At 45.5% G+C, this 18,130-nt stretch overlaps 1 protein-coding gene across 1 annotated transcript in view; it reads left to right on the top strand.

The window, feature by feature from the left end:
* CDHR1 (cadherin related family member 1) overlaps positions 1-18,130 on the top strand; it is a 366,668-nt gene that overhangs the window by 187,383 nt on the left and 161,155 nt on the right. The window contains 1 exon segment of the mRNA XM_075347300.1: positions 5,892-6,056. Within this exon segment, the coding sequence (XP_075203415.1) occupies positions 5,892-6,056 (165 nt within the window).

Here is an 18,130-nt window from a genome sequence, read left to right as displayed (position 1 = left end):
ATTTAAAAGTAACATTCTATAACCTAGAATATTGACATGTGAGTTGTTTACTAAAATCTGCAATGTATATTTTTATAACATGTCTGGTTATATTCATATTACTTTGTGTTAAAATTAATAAAAACATTTAAAAGAAAAGAGATTGTGCATTGACAGTGAGGTCTCAATCACAGCAGGGGGCACACCATAACACATGACTTCCTAGTTCTCTAATGCTTATCACATTTTCATAAGCCCTTTTGTTTAGGTAAACAATAGCTCACACACAGATAAAATAAACACAGTTGTTTTTTTCTTTTTAACCCTTGCAGCATGCTGTCCTCAGCTTTCATTGCAAAATCCTGCTGACAAATTCCCTTTAATTCATACATACTCACATCCATTGTAAAATGGACAAAATAGTCCACCTAAAGAAGCCTCACATTAAGTTTTCTTTCTTTAAACCTGAAATAGTTGTTATAGTGGTGTAGTATCAGTGTGATAAGACACTCACTGATTGCCATCTTGCCTGGTGTCCAGTGCCGTTTCTCCTTCTCTTATGAGTATAAGATCCAGTATGTGACCCAGAAGGGGCCTCTACAATGTCAGTCTATGGAGCCTCAGAAACAGGCTTTATAAACTCACTTTACAAAGTAGACTTCCAGGTCAAATACACAGTATGACCAGGAGAGTTGGAAAATTTGTGACATCAGTGAGAGAGAGTGGAACAACACTGGATAGCGGAGAAGACAGTGATCACTGAGTATATCTAACTGCCACTATAGTACACTTACATGTACACAAAATTAGGAGAAAAAGTTAACTGAAAGCTTCTTTAAAGCAGAATGTAATTGACATACAGGTTTATCCTTTCTTTGTGGTAGACCTGGTTACATTCAGAAATGTGACTGGTATACAGTAGTTGACCAAAAGTTTGAACACACTTTCTCATTCAAAGAGTTTTCTTTATTTTCACGACTCTGAAAATTGTAGATTCACATTGAAGGCATCAAAACTATGAATTAACACATGTGGAATGAAATACTTAACAAAAATTGTGAAACAACTGAAAATATGTCTTATATTCTAGGTTCTTCAAAGTAGCCTTTTGCTTTGATTACTGCTTTGCACACTCTTGGCATTCTCTTGATCTCTTGCAAGAGGTAGTCACTTCACAGGTGTGCCCTGTTAGGTTTAATAAGTGGGGTTTCTTGCCTTATAAATGGGGTTGGGATCATCAGTTGTGTTGCGCAGAAGTCTGGTGGATACACAGCTGATAGTCCTACTGAATAGTTCAAAAGGATAAGGCCATTCTACCGAATTTCTAGTTACCAGGGTGCTCAGGTAGGTTTCCAGACCATATACAGTAGTGATATATACAAGGCACTCCTGAATTCAGTAAAATATGATGATTTTTTATTATTTCATACTCCGTTTAGTCAAGTCAGATGTTGCGGCCCAAACATGGCCTTCATCAGTAACTAGCACCTGAGATGAATAGAGATAGATTATAGTTTCACTCTTTTCATTGGCAGTATTTGGAATGCTAGCAGATATGTGACTGGGATCTGCAGCCTGTTATTTCTGCCATGGGCAGTTGTAGTAATGCTATTAGGAGAGTCTCTGTGGTTTGCAGCCTGTCATTAGCAGTATCCACTGCTAATAAATACATAAATAATAAAAAATCATCATATTTTACTGAATTCAGGAGTGCCTTGTATATATTACTACAGTCCTACTGAATAGACTGTTAGAATTTGTATTATGGCAAGAAAAAAGCAGCTAAGTAAAGAAAAACGAGTGGCCATCATTACTTTAAGAAATAAAGGTCAGTCGGTCTGAAAAATTGGGAAAACTTTGAAAGTGTCGCCAAGTGCAGTGGCTAAAACCATCATACGCTGCAAAGAAACTGGCTCACATGAGGACCGCCCCAGGAAAGGAAGACCAACAGTCACCTCTGCTGCAGAGGATAAGTTTATCCGAGTCACCAGCCAAGTCAATGCCACACAGAGTTCTAGCAGCAGGCACACTACATATAAACATGGCCTTAGTGTTACATTTTTATTACATTTTTTATTCTTTTAATAAAGAAAAATAATCAATCATGCTATGTTATTATGCTATTTTCAAATCACTATAAATGAACTGATCACTGTGTTGTGTGAGTTGTTTACAAGGAGACAATTATGTTCATGTTATTTGCTGATTTGTGATGTTTATTATTTTTTTAAAAGTTCAATAAAATTTCATAATTTTAATTGTGTTTTTTAATATTTTTTAGTAATTTTATATAGAGGAAGAAAAAAAAAACCCTCTCTTTTGATCCCCCTCTAGAATATAGGGACATAGATATACACAGCTATGTACATTGTATCTCTATGTACCAGTATAATCTGCCTGTGGCTTCAAAACCTGCAATGCAGATGGAAGCATACAAATTTCTACCATTGACATCATCAGAGCCTGTGGCTCAAACGTTTATCTGCTGCCTGCAACTGTAGAGGTTGTTAGTTTAAGTATCCGAGACAGTCACAAAAATATATGAAAATAAAAGAGAAAATTACATTTTTGCAATTAGTAAGAAATAACCAAGGTATATGTTTGTGTTTTTTATTTTTCTAATAAAGGATTTTTCAGGTGTGTGTGTGTGTTTATTTACTGTCACTTACAGATTAATCATGGAAGATATCTCGGGGAGCCGCCTGACATGATTAATCTAGGACTTATTGGCAGCTATGGGCTGCCAATAACTCCTTATTACCCCGATTTGCCAACGCACCAGGGCAAATCGGGAAGAGCCGGGTACAGTCCCAGAACTGTCGCATCTAATGTATGCGGCAATTCTGGGCGGCTGCTGGCTGATATTGTTAGGCTGGGGGGCTCCTCATGAAGTGGAGCTCCCCATCCTGAGAATACCAGCCTTCAGCCGTATGGCTTTATCTGGCTGGTATTAAAATTGAGGGGGACCGCACGCCGTTTTTTTAATTTATTTAATTATTTATTTCACTGCACAGTATAGACACGCCCACCGGCTGCTGTGATTGATTGCAGTGAGACACCTGTCACTCAGAGTGGGGGCGTGTCTCACTGCAACTAATCATAGGCACCGGTGGGCGGGGAAAGCAGGGAATACGAGATTGTTTAATGGGCGGCCGGCTTTTTCAAAATAGTAAAAGCCGCCGGAGCAGTGTGAATGCCGTGCAGCTCCGCGCCGGAGATCGGGGATCGGTGAGTATGAGAGAGGGGGTAAGAGGTTAAGACTGACATGGACAGAGAGAGAGGGACAGAGATAGTGACCGACTGACAGATTAGTGAAGGACAGACATTGTGAGGTGCTTCAGAACGCAGCTTTTCAACTGCGCTCTGAAGCGGACCCTTTTTAAGCTGCGGTGCAGAGCACACACCTGCGCACATAGCCTCAGACATCAAAATCGTATGAGGGATGTCACACGTTTCAATTGACTAGGTTCGTGCAACAAAACGTCCAATGTATGAGGAATAAACGACATGTATGCGATCACCGTATTTGCGTTCAATCTTGATCGCACGTAGGTGTCACACGCAAATACGTCACGAACGATGCCGGATGTGCGTCACTTACAACTTGACCCCGACAATGGATTGAAAGATTTATTGAAGTGTGTAAAGCAGGCATAATTCTCCTATTTCTTTCATTCTGGGCTGTGGCTGGCAAAGCTGCGGACATGAGTTTGAGTCTTTGGGATATCAGAGAAGGGAAATCTTTATTTAATTTAGTGCAGACTGATGCTGGCCCTGCTCCTGAGGATAGGTTAGAGCAGAGGTCCCCAACTCCAGTCCTCAAGGGCCACCAACAGTGCATGTTTCAGGGTTTCCTTAGTATTGCACAGGTGATAATTTAATCACCTGCACAGGTGATCATTCCAACACCCATGTAATGCTAAGGAAATCCTAAAAACATGCACTGTTGGTGGCCCTTGAGGACTGGAGTTGGGGAACTCTGGGTTAGAGGAAGTCAGAATAGTCCCTCTGAACCTGGGATGGTTGTGAGCTATTAGTACAGAGATAGTGAACGCTAGAACAGAGTGTATAGGATGTGAAAAGCCTTGTAAGAATAATTAGTATTTTCAATCTTCTCTGGTCTTTAAGCAGCCAGTGAGGTGATTGTAAGAGAACAGGTAGAGGAGTAACAGTGCAAATTAGATAAATCAGGCAGTAGATTTGAGGGTGTATTCAATGGGCACAAGAGTGTTAGATGGAAGGCCACAAAAATGGATGGTGCAGTAGTCTGGGTTCATAGATGATCTAAGCAAGCACAAGTGTTTTTCTATTAAAAAAATTGAGCTTTTCTTCACTTTAAGTGGTTTAATAGGAAGACATGCAATTATGTTTGTCTCCTTATGTCTAGTTAATAGATGTTGATGACATGCCCATGGATTCTTGGGGGTTACCGGTGTTGGTTTGGGATGTCACAGCGGCCTGGCCCGGTTTCGTGACAATAAATATGGGGATGGGGATGATGGGAGTAGCTATTTGTGACCCCACCTGTGGTGTGTGACCAGGTATCAGCCGCCACTGCGGGAAGTCTCTCTTCTGGGGCAGATAGTGACGCAGCTCGGGTGTTGTAGCTCTCCACAGGTCTCAGGGAGGATGTTGGGAGTAGTAGTCGCCTATGGCGCAGGGGTGCATTGATGAAAGCGCCGGCAATGAAGGAACTACACAGAGGATACAGTTCAAGTTCTTTACTCACTGAAGTCACACCGCCTTTGTAGTGCCGTGTTCCACTGCGATGGGCTCCGACCGTTCCCAGATAGTTCGGAGGTCGAGGCCGGTGTTTCCCTCTGTGTGTTCTTTCCAGTAGTCTTCCCTCCACCCCAGCTCCTGGGCCGTGGAACAGGTCATGGGTGCCTGCTGCACTCCCCGCAAACCCTGGGATCCCCCTAAGAACCTGGGTCGAGCCTCAAGTTCCTGACCACAGGCCCCTTTCTGTCCAGTGTCTTGTGACGTCTCTTCCTGAGTCTCCCCTGGCGCTGGCTGCACCTGGAGCTCACTTCTGACTTACTTGTGTGTGAGATGGCTCCTCACTTCCCCTGCAGGTGCCCCACCTCCCAAGTTGCTGAACTAGTAGGCAAAAGGTCCCATACCTCATGATGGCCACCCCTGGCACCTACCCTGGCCCAGTCCCAGTAACAGAGCTCCTGGGTTGTGTGATGAATGTGTAGTGTTGGTTTACCAGTGATGACTTCCTCTGTATCTGAGATAAATACTGCACCTCGGGTGAGGTGCAGTACCCTGTGGCGCCTGAAGCCGCAGGGGCGCCGCACTGAATTTATACAAGACAGTAAATAACCACTGCAACCACTGTCTTTGGCGACACACATAGTTGTTAGCAGCACATCTAAAAGTACTCAGTGCAAATCTCATAGGCATAGCCGACATATGTCAGACACAAAGCAAACTTGAGATATAAATGGCAACCAAGTTTTATAGCTTTTACGAATGTTGTGTAGTTTATTTTAGCAGCCATCGATACAGTCAGGATTTGTATAGTTAATGTTACAAAAATTGGAGCTCATCTGCTGTATAGTCTATAGTGTCTTTCATTATGGCGCTATAATAATAAATAATAATAATTATTGTTTTTTGCTATTGTGTGTCATAAAACTACTTACTTTATTTTCGTAATACTGGTATTGGTATTATTGGTCACAATTATCAAAGGTCCCCCTTTGTTCTCCTCATATGGTCTTAATTGTATGAATGATTAGCTTGACTTTATGAAGATAAAAAGTATAGAATATACTGTAATATTTTGTCCAAAAGTTTTCTATTACAGATTTTAGTTTATTGCATTGTTCATCTTTCCTGCTATATAATATTATTTCTCCTTATTATTTCAATTAAGAAACTTTACATACTACTTTCTCTTTTAGCTTCTTGCTATTGAGGTCAACACACCAGAAAAGTTCAGTTCAACGGCTGATATAACCATAAACCTTCTTGATATCAATGACAATGTTCCAAGGTTCTCCTCTGAGTATTATGTTGCCAGAATACCAGAAAACTCACCTGGGGGCTCAAATGTTGTGGCTGCAATAGTAAGTGCTCTTATTAATGCTATAAAAATGCATTGTTGGTTAAATTCAACCTCTTTTCTGTCTACATTATTAATCTCAATAGCTGAACTTGTTTATGCAGCATGGTGACACAATGGTTAGCGCTGTATGGTGACTTAGTGGTTAGCATTGTATGGTGACTCTGTGGTTAGCACTGTATGGAGATTCAGTGGTTAGCACTATATGGGGGCTCAGTGGTTAGCACTGTATAGAGGCTCAGTGGCTAGCACTGTAAGGGAGTTTAGTTCTTAGCACTGTATGATGACTCAGTGGTTAGCACTGTATGGGGGCTTAGTGGTTAGCACGGTTGCTTTGCAGCATTGGGGTCCTGGCTTTAAATACCAAAACCAACGTTTGCAAACAGTTTGTAAAGATATAATGAGAAGGAATTTAGATTGTTAGCCCCAAAAGAGACAATGAGGATAATCTATGTAAAGTGTTATATAAGCAATAAATAATATCTTGGTATATTTGTCCTCCTTATGGTATATATGTCCCCATCCTGGTTTATTTGTTCCCATCCTGATATATACGTCCCTTCCTGTGGCCCAACAGGTGTATATATATCCCTCTCCTGGGCACACTCTAGTATATATGTCCCCATCCAGGTTTCTGTCCCCTTCCTGGTATATTTGTCCTCATCATGGTCTATATGTCCCCTTCCTGGGCTCATCCTGGTATATATAACACTCTCTTGGTCACATTCTGGTAGATATGTCCCCATCCTGGATCCTGTCCTATTCCTGGTATATTTGTCCTCCTCTTGTTGTATATGTCCCCTTCCTAGGCTTCTCCTGGGCACATTCTAGTGTATATGTCCCCATCCTGGTTTCTGTCCCCTTCCTGGTATATATGTCCTCCACCTGGTATATATGTCCCTTTCCTTGGCTCCTCCTGCTATATATAGCCCTCTCCTGGGCACATTCTGATATATATGTCCCCATCCTAGTTTCCATCCCTCTTCTGGTATATTTGTCCTCCTCCTGGGATATGTGTCCCTATCCTGGTATATATGTCCCATCCTGGGCCCCATCTAGTATTTACACTCACCTCCTGGACGCTTTCTGGTATATATGTCCCCATCCGGATTTATGTCCCCTTCCTGGTATGTTTGTCCTCCTCCTGGTACATATGTCTCCTTCCTGGGCTCCTTTTGGTAAATTTGTATGCTACAAAAAGAAAAAAAACAAATAAAAACATTTTAATCACCCTTCCAGCTTCCATGTCACATGACATCCTCTCTGAGCCACAATGAATTTCAGCTGGATGTGCGCCTTCCGACACAAATCCAGCTGGCGCTAGGCAGGGACTGAGGTCAGTGGACCCCCTCCACCAACCCCAGCGATCTCCCGCTCCTGTCTTCAGCTCACAGAGTGCTTCCATGTCCCCTCCGGCTGCCATGTCCTTGTCACAGCTGCGGCTCTGCGTTACTTGCAGCCACGTGATGAGGTCGCAGAGTGATGACCTCATCAAGCTGATGCACGCTGGGACACAGGATGATGCACATGGTTAACTTGCATTCGCTTCCCCTGAAGCTCTAGTTCGCATGCAAATTAGCCAATGTAGTGGTCGAAGCCACACGGTGGGACCCCTCTACTGCAGCTGTGACTGGGGCCCGGTGAAGAGGGGGGCAGGTTCGGGCCAAGGGCTTAATAAAGTTAAGTAATTACCCTGGGCCCATCTCTTCACCGGGCCCCATACACCAGTCATGGTTGTCATGCCATTATGGCGGCGCTGCTGACAATTACAACTATTTAAAATAATTAAATGGCAATTTTTGGCTGTATCGCAGATTTTGCATTATTGGGATGATTAAATAGCAATTTTGGACTGGACCATACAATTAGTACTATTTAGATGATTAAATGGCAATGTGTTTGCTGGATCACAGATTTTGCAGATTTAAATGATAAAATAGCAATTTTTAGCTTGACCACACAATTAACACTATTTAGATGATTAAATGGCAATTTTTGGTTTGATCACAAAGTTTGCAATTTCTTTTTAAATGATGAAATCACAATTTTTGGAAGGATCACACAATTAGCAATAATTATATGATGAAATGCTGTTTTGTAGCACAAAATGTTCCCTACACTGTACGCCCCCTGTATTTCTCTATTCTACACTATTGTCCGCCTAACTATCTCAACTACCTAAAATTAAACCCACTAGCTAAGCTAGTGTGACGCCCTGGCAAAACCAGGTAGCCACACATTAGACCCCCGCACAACACCATCCCCCACAGGGTTACATGCAGCCGACCTGAAACCCTAGTCACCCCCCTCAGGGCAAGACAGGTACACCAGTGGGCGGGACCAGGTGGTTAGGGAACGCCCACCTAAGGGCCTAGACAGCCCGAGGTGGGAAAACTGCAGATTTGAGTCAGATGAAGCTGTAGTTCAAGTTGAGAGGAGTGGAGGCTGGGGCTAGGTGTAGCTCTAGCAGAGGAGAAGCTCAAGTTGAACGGTGCCAGGGTTGGAGCCCTGGTACCTTGGCTAGGTGGCAGACGGTGGTCTCCGTCGGCAGGCGACGGGAAGACGGCAGCCGGAGATCCAAAGTGGACCGAGACAGGGTTGGAGCCCGCCAGTACCGACACCAGAGACCCGAGCCGGAAACCGTGCACAGAGGGGGTACTCGGACCCTGAAGCCAGGACCGGAACCAATAGCCTAGCTAATCAACCAATTGAGGGCAGGATTATAGGTCCTGTCCGAACCAAAGTCCCAAAAGCAGACAACCACCCACAGAGAGGGATAGGGCAACCGCCAGGGCCCATAGATCCCACGGGTCAGCGTCAGCGGGCACGGCTCCTCAGGTACACAACAAGTCGGGAGCAGACTCCCGTGTTCAATACCGGGAAGTCCAACACAAGCAAACACAGTGCAGAGGAAAAAGACGGCGACCACCAGCTCGGGTGGGGGACTAGAGTACAACCAGCTGCGGCGGCCGGCCACCAGCACTTTGGTTTACCAAAAGATTTGTGTGATTCATTTAATTGTGAGTAACCAAACATCCCCTGATACTTCCGGGCGTGCAGACCCTTGCCATCGCCATACCCTGCACAGAGACACTGGGTCCCGGGGCAACCATCCCTACCTACGGAGGTGTTAACATCCAGCTGCTACTACATCTCCCCCGGGTGTCCCACAACAGCAGCGGTGGTGTCCCACTTCACGACACACCGTGGGTGGCATCACGAACTGAATACAGCCAAGGCCGTACAACTACGTCCCCCTTTTCATTTGGCATGTCCGCGTGACACCCGGGTCCGGAGGATCCCTCGAACCACACAGCGGGTCCGGATCCGAGTAGCCCAGCTGCTACAGGTGTGGGGGTGGGACACTAGCTGTCTGATAGCAGCAGCACCATCTCTAAGCTTTAGCAATCCCAAAATGGCGCCAATGCCGTATGGCCGCATTTTATGCAGAGGGACATGTGAATTAGGCAGCCAATGACACAAGCCCTTGTGTCTGAACATTGTGGCTGTTTTCTGTACCCTGATTGGCTGCCACAACATCCACACATAAAGTTAAAAAAGCATTCTGCCAATCCTCTGACCTCTCCATGTCCCTTCCCCTCCATGTCCATTCCCCTCATCAAACATGTGCTAGATGAATCACTATCCTAACCAAGGTGATAATAAGGTAGAAGAAAGCAATAGTGCAACCGTGAACAGATACAGTCATATGAAAAAGTTTGGGCACCCCTATTAATGTTAATCTTTTTTCTTTATAACAATTTGGGTTTTGCAACAGCTATTTCAGTTTCATATATCTAATAACTGATGGACTGAGTAATATTTCTGGATTGAAATGAGGTTTATTGTACTAACAGAAAATGTGCAATCCGCATTTAAACAAAATTTGACCGGTGCAAAAGTATGGGCACCTCAACATAAAAGTGACATTAATATTTTGTAGATCTTCCTTTTGCAAAAATAACAGCTTCTAGTCGCTTCCTGTAGCTTTTAATGAGTTCCTGGATCCTGGATGAAGGTATATTTGACCATTATTGTTTACAAAACAATACCAGTTCAGTTAAGTTTGATGGTCGCTTAGCATGGACAGCACGCTTCAAATCAGCCCACAGATTTTCAATGATATTCAGGTCTGGGGACTGGGATGGCCATTCCAGAACATTGTAATTGTTCCTCTGCATGAATGCCTGAGTAGATTTTGGAGCGGTGTTTTGGATCATTGTCTTGCTGAAATATCCATCCCCTGCGTAACTTCAACTACGTCACTGATTCTTGCACATTATTGTCAAGAATCTGCTGATACTGAGTTGAATCCATGCGACCCTCAACTTTAACAAGCTTCCTGGTGCCGGCATTGGCCACACAGCCCCAAAGCATGATGGAACCTCCACCAAATTTTACTGTGGGTAGCAAGTGCTTTTCTTGGAATGCCGTGTTTTTTTGCCTCCATGCATAACGCCACTTTGTATGACAAAACAACTCAATCTTTGTTTCATCAGTCCACAAGACCTTCTTCCAAAATGTAACTGGCTTGTCCAAATGTGCTCTTGCATACCTCAGGCGACTCTGTTTGTGGCGTGCTTGCAGAAACGGCTTCTTTTGCATCATTCTCCCATACAGCTTCTCCTTGTGCAACGTGCGCTGTATTTTTGACCGATGCACATTGACATCACCTGCAGCAAGATGATGCTGCAGGTATTTGGAGGTGGTCTGTGGATTGTCCTTGACTGTTCCACCATTCTTCTCTGCCTTTCTGATATTTTTCTTGGCCTGCCACTTCTGCGCTTAACAAGAACTGTACCTGTGTTCTTCCATTTCCTTACTATGTTCCTCACAGTGGAAACTGACAGTTTAAATCTCTGAGACAATTTTTTGTATCCTTCCCCTTAACAACTATGTTGAATAATCTTTGTTTTCAGATCATTTGAGAGATGTTTTGACAAACCCATGATGCCACTCTTCATAGACGATTCAAATAGGAGAACAACTTGCAAGTGGCCACCTTAAATACCTTTTCTCATGATTTGGATACACCTGCCTATGAAGTTCAAAGCTCAATGAGGTTACAAAACCAATTTAGTGCTTTAGTAAGTCAGTAAAAAGTAGTTAGGAGTGTTCAAATCAAGAAATTGATAAGGGTGCCCATACTTTTGCATCGGTCAAGTTTTGTTTAAATGCGGATTGCACATTTTCTGTTAGTACAATAAACCTCATTTCAATCCAGAAATATTACTAAGTCCATCAGTTATTAGATATATGAAACTGAAATAGCTGTTGCAAAAACCCAAATTGTTATAAAGAAAAAAGGTTAACATTGATAGGGGTGCCCAAACTTTTTCATATGACTGTTTTTGTATGGTACAATCTGCCAATTTTTGAGAAAAGTGTTAGTGAATCCGATCTCAATCCGAACGAGCCAAGGCTCATACTGAATTTGAAATTAGTGAACCATTTTCAAACAAGTTCACTCATCTCTAATGACAACCAACCATCACAGCTGGGTGAGGAAAGTTAGCAATTGGACCCTTGGTCTTGCTGACAAATATGGCATGCTGCATTCTGGATTGCTTGTGACAAGACATCATCCAGCATATAGATGACTACTAGATAGCCAAGCTTGCTATAAAAGAAAATTAGATTTTTTTTCAGCTTTTGAAAGGGCATCCATATTTGTGTGTTATTAAGATAAGCTGTCTTTACTGCTTTCTGAGGCTCTTGCCGTTTTCTTACGAGGAGACCCCTTTTAACTCCTTGCAGAGTCACCAATTCTCCACATGTGCCTGTACTGTAGCTACAGTAAATAAAAAAGGCAGAAGGCACTACAGTATATATGACATGAAGTATCAGATGTTTTATTTGCCACTCTACCAACCTGAAGTACATCAGAGAACTCAGTTTCTCTAGAATACTCAGGTTCATTCACATCTGCACTGTGTCCATTCTCCAGCAGATACCCTGAGATCCAATATGATTGATTTTTGGCTCAGTAGATTGGTAGAGTTCTTACCCCTGGTCCAGTGTACAAAGGGCATACTGTCATGTCGAGCCTACAGTGTACTGTTAAAGAGGTGATGTGGCACAGCTGGTGGCTTTGTTCGCAAGTGTGAAAAATCTTACAATAGTCAAAATGAATCAGGTATGGATCAGTGCTGACATTCATTCATCTGGGGCTGATGTTAAAGATTACATCGACAGTACCATCTGCCTGCCTGTTTGTTGCTGTTTTCTACAGTTCTGCTGTCACCAGTGCTGATGGCCCATTCTCAGCCATGCATCTATTCCCTGTCTATCATGTAATTTATACTGTAAAACTGCTGCTGCTAGGGCTGCTATTGCTGGGTCTACATTGTCAGGCATCTCTTTGCCAACAGTGACTCTACATAGATGGATTTCAGAGATTCTCCACAGACCAATAATTTTAAAAAAGGCCCTTACAGATCCTGTAGTCCCAATTCATCCACACAGTCAAGTTTGCCAGACTTCCCTCACAGAGCAATAAATTATTCCTTGTTCACCTACACAGTCAAGATAGGCAAAGATGTCTCACAGACCAACAATTTTAAAAAGGCCCATATGGAGTCTGTCCACAGCTCCAGCTCTGAGGAGATTTCAACTCCACATAGTTGAGTCTCAGAATAATCTGCTGTTAATTACCCCTGGCTGTGCTGAGCTGAGGTTGGTTATGCAGGTGTTACGATGTGGACGATGCAGAGTAGTAGTAGGAAACATGGACAGAGAAATGTGCACCAATCCTTGGTGGTGTTAGGACGTGCGCTAAAACTGTTTACGCCTAAAGCGCAGCCCACATTACAATACACAATGCTGACCTTGTTTGTACATTTCACCATCACAGCCAAGATTGGAAGAATACTCTTACAGAACAACATTTTTTAAAAAGGGCCCCAAGAGAGCCTGTTTTCAAAGTACCTCCTACAGAGCCTGATTTTCAGCTCCTGTTGCTTACAGCATAGCTGTTGCAGTTAAAAAACTCATAGCTGGATTTGTAATCAAGCCAAAGGGAAGCCAGCTAGACTTGCTACTGCCAGTCCCAGCCATTTAGACTTGAAGCAGCTCACCCATCCTGCTCGGTGTCTATCTTGGGAATCTGAAATATTTATTCTGAAAAAAATATTGTTCAAAGAAGGCAGACATACAATATTAGCATAGTATACACAAAGATCAACACGTTTAACAAATAATGTCCCCAATATTGCCTGTATTCCCAGTTCACCCACACAGCCAACATTGACAAATTTCCCTCACAGACCACCAAATTGTAAAAATGCCCTAAAACAGCCTGTATACCCAGTTGATCCTCACAGCTTTCATTGCCCGATATCCACCACACAGCACCCAATTAAACCAGAGATGAGCCACAGAACTCCATCCAACAAAATGCTCAAAAAAGAAAAAGTCACAGGTGCCTGACTTGATGAAGTTCCCATTGCTTTGCTCATTTTGAAGGAGGTTACATTGACAAAAAATGCCCATGCTCCTCAGGTGCCAATCTGTGGTTTCAGCAGGGCACAAATTCTTACACTGCTGGTTTTAACAGTTCCCACACAGGAGCCAATTTTCTGCTCTAGTTGCTGCATTTAAAAATCTTGTAGCTGAATTTGGAATAGAATCAGAGGTACACCAGCTAGACTTGCTACTGCCAGTCCTGGCCATTGATACATGAAACAGCTCACCCATGTTTCTCAGTGTCTATCCTGGGAATGCGAAGCATTTATTTTGACACTTTTTTTTGTTCAAAGCAATCAGCTCTGTCAGAATATGACAGCTTTGAATAATGGAATAAGACTCTGTTTCCATTTTTGGGTTAGGTGGTACTGTGGCCGTGATGAAGAGGGGACTCGGCCATTCTTCAGTGATGGAAGTAACTGTGGCACCTTAACATAGTACTGGGCATCCAGAAGGTTGGTCACCCAGTAATCAGCACTGCTAACAGTGAGGGGAAATTGGTGGACACTTCTCAGTCACTGCAGCAAGGATTTGCTCACATTAGCCACACTACCCAGAGGCAATAACAAGCTGTCATCAGTTAGAGGTGTATTGCAGTTGAAAATTTACAGATTCCCCCCCTCTAGAAAACTAATTGTAAAAGGGCTCTTAAACAGCCTCTTTTACCCAGTTGACCCTCACTTCCAAGATTGCCTGAGATACAACACTCTTGCATAGTGCTGTAATACAGATGGTTTTCAGAGTTCCGAAACACTGTGCCTGCTGCAGTGCAATTACAGGTTGCCCTCCACGGGTAGGGGTAGGCCCCGGGACTCTGGATGGTGATGCGGGGACACAGTGCAGGGGTCAGTTGGGTACTCACTCAGCAATGATGAAGACGGTGACAACAGGGTATACCAAGTCTCTGAATGCCGCTGCCTCTCAAGGGGAGCTCGACCAGGTCCCGTCCCCTGCAGTGCTGCAGGTGGTCTGTAACCTGCCTCCTGGCACTAGATTTTAGAGTGTCTGTTGTGGTCCGGTAGCTTGGAGTGATCCGGGCCCTGCTCCCCACTGTGGCTAAGTGAAGGAGCCTGCTCTCAGGGCTCACGCTTGGGATTTCAGTGGGCTGCTTGCTAGGAAAGCCCTATCCCTCTAGTTGTGCTAGTGCCTCGATTCTGGAGCTAGTGGGAACAGTCCATAAAGGCCCCGTTCTCCTCAGGTTAATTGCCGGGTTGCCTGAAGCTTCTCCCTGACCTAGGGTCCGTGTGCCCCGGACTGGTGATAGGACAAGGCTGCTGACTGTCCTCTTTGACAGGTCCCAGGCACCTAGCCTCAATCCCCTGCGACTCCTCTAGGTGTAGACCACCGTCTGCGACCTAGTTTTCCTCTCCCCTGGGAGCTCCAACTCCCAGCTTCGTCACAGCTCCTCACAGCTCGAGGGCTACTCAACAAGTCTCTTCCACTGACTGACCTTAACACCTCCCACCTCCCTGTCGGACCCCTAGGTAGGCGGCCCTATTCCTGCTTAAGCAGCCCACTGGTGTGCCTGACAGGTGTGGTGCAAAGTGTATCTAGGATTTGTGAATGCTGATGGAGGCAACACTGCAGGATAGAGACCCAGAACCATGAGGGGTTGAATACTGCACTAAAGAGAAAGAGCATGCAGTACCCTGTGACGCCCTGAATAGTCCAGGGGTGTCACATAACAGTCGATACAAGCCAACTTACTGGCTATGGGCTCTGCACAAGACTTTTGCCCCATGCTTCCACTTTTGTTGTGCTGCTGTTTCATCTACCTGAACACCTCCTCTTCATTGGAACTGCGCATGTCACTATCACGGCCTTCGCCCCAGGTGAGGTTAACCACTTTGTCGTTGTCCCTCACGTCGCCTTCCATCCACTCTCAGCCCTTTCCACCTTCCGAGTCTGCACACCGATGAAAGCCACATCAGTTGGCACCTGTGTTTCATAATCCTCTGAGCTGTGGTGCAGTGATCCACAGACCATGTTCACCAGCCATCTCACACACTCATCCTCCAACACAAGTGGCTAGGCGTCAGTGCACTCAGTTTCATCCACTTCTTGGGCACAGCCAGGTGAATGGTCCATGGACCCCAGCCAGCAGAGTCATCAAAAAGCATAAGTGACTGCTGCATGACTTGTTGCTCACACTGCTTAACTGATTTTGAATGGGTTGAAGTGAAAGTAAGATGACCATAGAAATTAGGAGATGACTCAAACCATTGTGAAGCCCCACAGGTGTTGTGTCGGTGCATTACCTTCAGGGACTCCACTCGGCTGGATCTCGTCACTGGTAGGGAATCTTCTATTTGTCGTGACGCCACTCTCAGTATTGCGGTCAGTGGGGACCGCCACTGCAGGTTGAGGGACGCCTGGGGCTGATGGTGAGTGCAGTTAGTTGGAATAGCCTCCTGAGAGTGAGGCAAGCCCCAGGGCCCTGTGTAGGTGCGTAGTACCACAAGGCGCAGAATAACTCCACACACGCAGAATGTCTTTCAGGGGTTTTACTCACTTCAGATGGCAGGGTGAGTAACCCGGGCGTAGCTGGGATGAACCAGGCGGGAACCAGGTATCCTTCAGGCTGACTTCTGATGGTGACTACCAACTCGCCTTCCTTAGCCCTTGGTGGTTTGGGGTAACCCCGACTTTTAGTCCCTATGGGGGTCACCCAGGGAAGTTGCTGAAGCCTCTCTCCCCTTCGTTTGCCGTTTGCTTGTTGCCTGGGCCAGATAACTCCAGCTGCTTGCCTCCTGTGAACTATGGGCCCTAACTGTGGCTACGTGGCTGCGGCTTTTAGGTGTTGTGGTGTGGGCTTTGAGGGCCCCACACCGGCAGGTTTAGCAGGGAAAGGTGGATCTATCCCCGCTCCGGGATCTGCCGCCCGTTTGGGCCTGGTTCTCCCTAGCAGTCTCCTTACTTCCCACTCTGTGCTCTCTCTCTAGCTGGAGATGGGTTTCGGGTAGCACTCCTAGGTGACCGTTCTCCCCCGTCGGTAGCCACTGCGCGGACGCTGTCAGACTGCAACAGCCCCAGGGGTAGGGGTCTGCTCTCCTCGGAGCTCCCTGGACTCTGCCCTGAACCGGCTCACTCCTCCTCCTCTCCTGTTCTTGCCTACGCCACCTAGCAACCAGGCTCTCTTACCACACCCCTTGAGAGGAGATGGAGGCTTTTGGCCCCCTCCACTATTCCAGTGGAGGTGAAGGCTTTTCCCCCTCCTGGGATCCCCAGGGGTCCTCTCATAGGTACATGTGTGAGACCTGATCACTATGCGCCTGTGTAGTCACACCTCGGTCAGCCTTCTGGATTACCTGTATTGTACTGTCCCCAGCATGGGTGCAGTACTCAGTGGTGCCTGACCAGGTCAGGGGCGCCACACCATCTCAACATGTTCTAGCCTCACCATTCATTCAGCGGTACTCAGGCCTAAGAAATGACAAAAACCAGCCTGCGGCCTGTGTGCAGCAGAGGAAGGTGTTTCAGTTTGGAACATAGCAACGACACCACCAGTAGCACCATGGCCACATCTCCTACTAGATGTTCTCCTCATTCTTTGGCACACAAACTAGTCCAGATTATAACAGAACGATTATAACAAAGCCTGTATACAGCTGTTTTTGACCACTATGAAAAGGTGCGTGATCTAACGCAGTATGAATTTTCAAAGATATTCACATATTCACACTGCAAGGCATGCTGTACACACTCTGATTTTTGATAGATTGGTATAATAGATTACACCACCTGTACGTTTAGCGCCCCTGAAGCCAGGGAGCTACAAGGTACTGCATCCCCAGCAGGATGCAGGGCCTACCCCAGGGACCCAGAAGACCAGTGCCAGTAACAACAAATACATTCTAGTTAATCCCTGTTTTTCCCCAAGTTCCCCAAAAACTGGTGCCAGACTAGGGTTGGACCTAATGGATGGCCACCTAGAGGTGGAGCTGATCCAGTCCATTAGACGACCAGGTGGGAGGGGCTGACAGTTGACAGTCAGAGTCAGTATAATAGATTACACCACCTGTACGTGTAGCGCCCCTGAAGCCAGGGAGCTACAAGGTACTGCATCCCCAGCAGGATGCAGGGCCTACCCCAGGGACCCAGAAGACCAGTGCCAGTAACAACAAATACATTCTAGTTAATCCCTGTTTTTCCCCAAGTTCCCCAAAAACTGGTGCCAGACTAGGGTTGGACCTAATGGATGGCCACCTAGAGGTGGAGCTGATCCAGTCCATTAGACGACCAGGTGGGAGGGGCTGACAGTTGACAGTCAGAGTCAGAACGGAGAGAGAGTTGGTCGGTGATGGAGAGAGAGAGCGAGTGGAAGCACTGACAGGAGTGTGACGATGACCTGAGGGCCTAGGTGTGTGGTTGCCGGTGGAGTACGGTGGAGTACTCCCGGAACCATAGCACCAATGGGGTACAGAATCCTAGGTTAGGCAAATGCTCCAGGCCGACCTGATAAAATCTGCACAGTGAGGGGAGCATCAAGGGCCTCACTGACCTTGAAGTTCGGGACACAGTAGCAACAGAAGAACCGAGGAACAGGACCAGAGACTCTGACCCCACAGGGTTCTTGCTACTGTCATACGGACTGCCATTGAGAGACTACCAGGA

The sequence above is a fragment of the Anomaloglossus baeobatrachus genome, chromosome 5, assembly GCF_048569485.1.
Source record: "Anomaloglossus baeobatrachus isolate aAnoBae1 chromosome 5, aAnoBae1.hap1, whole genome shotgun sequence".
Classification (NCBI taxonomy): Eukaryota; Metazoa; Chordata; class Amphibia; order Anura; family Aromobatidae; genus Anomaloglossus; species Anomaloglossus baeobatrachus.
The sequence above is the reverse complement of the archived record's forward strand: the minus strand, read 5'-3'. Positions and strand labels throughout refer to the sequence as shown.